Raw genomic sequence first — 4,142 nt, 5'->3', positions numbered from 1 at the left:
ATGACCCCAATCATATCTTTCCTTCAAGATGGACACCTTCCGCAAGATGTTGAGAAGGCCAGAAAAGTCAAGAAGAGAGCAACCAGATTCACAATCCTGAACGGCACCTTATACAAGAGAGGCTATTCCTTGCCGTACTTGAAGTGCGTCAACGAAGAAAAGGCCAAATACATCTTGGAGGAGATCCATGAAGGGATTTGCGGAGACCATGCAGGCCCTAGATCCTTGGTAAGCAAGGTTATCAGAACAGGTTACTTCTGGCCTATTCTGTAGGTGCACGCGAGGGAGCTCGTCAAGAAATGTGACAAATGCCAGAGGCTTGAGAATGTTCAATGCCTTCTAGCAGAGAAGTTGATGACGATGGCCTCCCCATGACCATTTGCACAATGGGGGATTGACATCATCGGCCCATTGCCCCGAGTTAAAAGGCAGGTAAAGTTTCTACTAGTCGCTATTGACTACTTCAAAAAATGGGTTGAAGTAGAGGCATTATCAACCATCACTGAGGCAAAAATCCAGAGCTTCGTGTGGAAGAACATAATTTGTAGGTTCGAGATTCCATGAATGATCGTATCAGACAACGAACAGCAATTTAACAGTCAAGGCTTCAAGGATTTTTGCCCAAGCCTAGGGATCAAGAACCAATACTCATCCCCAGGACACCCACAATCGAATGGACAGACAGAGGTAACTAATCGAACACTGCTCAAGATCATCAAAGCCAAGCTGGATGACGCTAAGGGAGCCTAGCCGGAGGAATTACCCAATGTCTTGTGGGCTTATAGAACTACAACTAGAACCTCGACAGGAGAAACCCCCTTTAGACTCACTTATGGCAATGATGCAGTAATCCCAGTTGAGGTGGGAATAACTAGCATAAGACAAGGAACATTCCAAGAAGAAGGCAACAACGATAAACTAAAGATCAACCTGGATTGCTTGAACGAGATCAGAGACGAAGCCTCCAGCAGAATGACTAAATATCAGTAGAAGATGGCCGAGTACTACAATAAGAGAGTGAAGCTCAGATGACTTGACATAGGAGACCTTATCCTGCGCAAAGTCACCCCAGCAACCAAGGACTCGGCCCAAGGGAAACTCGGTCCAACTTGAGAGGGACCCTACCTGGTCGTCCATTATCCTAGACAAGGCCGTTACCACCTGGAGACCTTAGATGAGCAAAGATTGCCACGACCATGGAACATTGAGCACCTGAAGTAGTATCATCAATACATGTAACAATTAATTGTATTCATTTTTTAAAGTAATAAAAAGGATTATTCAGCCAATGACTTAGTGCAAACATACCTACTAGTTTAAAAGCCAAAAAAAAAAAAAAAACATTGGCTAAGTAACAAGAATCCGCTCTGACGGGTATAAATTACTGACGAAGTCAAGAGATGACAAGATCCCTTAAATTGGTGTAAGTCACAAAAATCGGTTAAGTAACAAGATTCCGCTCTAACGGATGTAAGTTACTAACGAAGCCAAAGAGTGACAAATCCCTTCACTGAGTGTAAGTCACAAAAATTGGCTAAGTAACAAGATTACGCTCTGATGGATGTAAGTTACTGACGAAGCCAAGGAATGGCAAAATCCCTTCTTTGGGTGTAAGTCAAAGAAAATTGGCTAAGTAGCAAGATTCCGCTCTGACGGATGTAAGTTACTAACGAAGCCAAAGAATGACAAAATCCCTTCACTGGGTGTAAGTCAATGAAAATTGGCTAAATAACAAGATTTCACATAGACGAATGTAGGTTACTGACGAAGCCTAGAATGACAAAAACCTTTCATTGGGTGTGAGTCAAAGAAAATTAGCATTGCAACAAGATCCTGCCTAGACGAATGCAAGTTACTAACGGATCAAGACCCACTCATTAAGTGTGAGTCAGCGAAAATTCGAGCTAAGTAACAGTAGTGTAAGTTACTGACGCATATAGACGAAGTAGACAAAGACCACACACATTCACTAAGTATCATGCAAGGAAGGAGCAGAAACAAGTAAGTACTAAATTATGATTAAAGGCCCAAAAATAACGAGCATCCAGCATTATATTTAAAAGCCCATAAACACTGGGGCAAAAACATCGTTCTTAAAGTAAAATGAAAACATTGTTCTGAAACTAGAATCAGAAAGCCCAAAACATACTGGGCACCCAAAAAACACACACACACAGATATATATATATATATATAAAGAAATCACAAAGAAAAAATAGATAAAGCAAGTTCAAGCATTAGCAGCAGGTGGAGGAAGAGCACTCGTAGGAGCATTGTCCTCAGAAGCCGTGCGCTAGGAGACTTCGTCAGCTCCCATTTTCTTGCCCACCTCTTCCAAATCCAGATTCTCTAGATCCACTCCGGTGGGGTGCTTGGCAAGGTACCGCCTCATGAACTAAAAACCCTTGAAGTACCAGCTGAAGAGGACGGTGCTGTACTCCTTCGTTGTCTAAAAGGCCTCCACGGACTTAGCAGCAATCGTCTTGAGTTTTTCCTTCACGGCCAAAAGCTGCTTGTCCTTCTCCAAGACTAACTGTTTCTCCACCCTCAGCTCGTTAGAGAGGCCCTTAACCTGCTCCTTGACGATGTTAGCCTCACCCATAGCAGTAATTAGTTCCTTCTTTAGTTTGGAGTTTTCTACCTCCAAAACCTCCACTAGGGACGCCACCGAAGCCACCGACGCCTCCTAGTAAGGAACTCTGAGGTGATGTCAAGGCTCTCCCCCAACACCTGCAAAAAAGAAGAAGAAAAAAGGAACCAGACCTCAAGACAATGCCAAAAAAGAAGAAGATGAATTTGCACAAGTACACTAGTTGGACGAGCTTGTGAAAGTGACGACCCACAACCTCGTTGGGAGACGTGCCCGAGAACACTTTCATCTCCTCGGAAGTAAAAGTCTCTTGCACCCTTGCTACCACAACCCTAGGATCGTCTCAAACACTAGACGAACAAGAGTCAGCTTTATCCTTCCCCTTGTCACTAGTCCATGGACTCTTTCGTTGGGGGATGATCTCTTCGACTGAGGTAGCCAGGGAGGCTGTCCTCGTTGTCTCAATCTCGGGGGTGGCTAGGGTACCTGGAGTGACGAAGGCCCCCTAATCCATCACACGCACAGCCCTGGTCCCAATGTTGGAAAGGGGCTCGTTCCTTTTAGCCCACATTCATGCGTACATCCCCTGATTAAACTTCGTTGTCATCCCTGCAAAAGAAAAACACTTGTAAAAAAATTAAAAAAAAAAATAAGAAGAAGAAGAGAGAAGGAAGAAAGGTGAAGAAAGGTCAACATGGACGAGCTCAACAAACACTTACTCTTCTTTTATTCAATTTCTATATTACGCAAGACAGAGGCAGAGGGCTCCGGACCAAGGCAGTGAAAAGTTAGAGTCTGCAGGTCAACAAGATCATCAAAATCTTCGATTGTCCTTGCGTACTCGATGGCTGCTTCAACACGTTGCCTATATCTGCTTTTAAGCTTTGGCCACCTCTTAACTGTACACAAAATAGCAGGTAAGAAAGTTAGTAGTGACAAGCTGTGAGCCAAAAAGAAAGATAATAAATTGATAATGCTGACGAAGGACTGGTGAAATGGTTCAAAAGCTTCATGATAAAAGGATGGACCGGGAATCTGAGCTCTTTCAAGAAGGCAAACTCGTAGAAGCATACCTCCCCAAGCGAGAAGTGGCAAACTCGTTCATCCTCACGAGGAAGACGAACCCTAACCCTATCAAGGAATTGGAATCTACCCCTAAATTTGGAAAGCGTCTCACCGTCTAAACCATAAACCTCCCCAAGGGCATGGAAAGCCTTAACCTCGCGAGGGACGGAGACGACGGTATCTTCCTCCACTAGGTAGTCGCTAGAGGACAACCCAGTCTCAAGCTCACTCAACCTCACCTCAAACATTATCCCTCGTTCTCTCACCAAACCCTCAAACCAGTCAATTGATTGACAAAGCAAGGGGAGCAGGTCACCCAACACAATGCCTAAACTACTACCCTCAAAAAAAAAATTCTCAACCAAGGGAAAAAGGCACAAGAGGCACCTAAAAAAGAAGGAAATTGAAGCGTAAGATACCCTAACCTCAGAGCTACTGACCATGAAAACCAAAAAACGGAGGAGGAAGAGAAGAATCCTAAAAAAAA

The 4,142-nt window shown here is 43.9% G+C and overlaps 1 protein-coding gene across 1 annotated transcript; it reads left to right on the top strand.

Annotated features, from left to right (window-relative positions):
* LOC142632448 (uncharacterized) lies at window positions 1-375 on the top strand. The gene is made up of 2 exons (XM_075806849.1): window positions 1-228; window positions 274-375. The coding sequence occupies exons 1-2, from the start codon at window positions 1-3 to the stop codon at window positions 373-375; spliced, it is 330 nt and encodes a 109-aa protein (XP_075662964.1).
* Window positions 376-4,142: the final 3,767 nt, after the last annotated feature.

Source organism: Castanea sativa, chromosome 1 (assembly GCF_040712315.1).
Source record: "Castanea sativa cultivar Marrone di Chiusa Pesio chromosome 1, ASM4071231v1".
NCBI lineage: Eukaryota > Viridiplantae > Streptophyta > Magnoliopsida > Fagales > Fagaceae > Castanea > Castanea sativa.
This window is presented reverse-complemented; position numbering and strand designations above follow the sequence as displayed.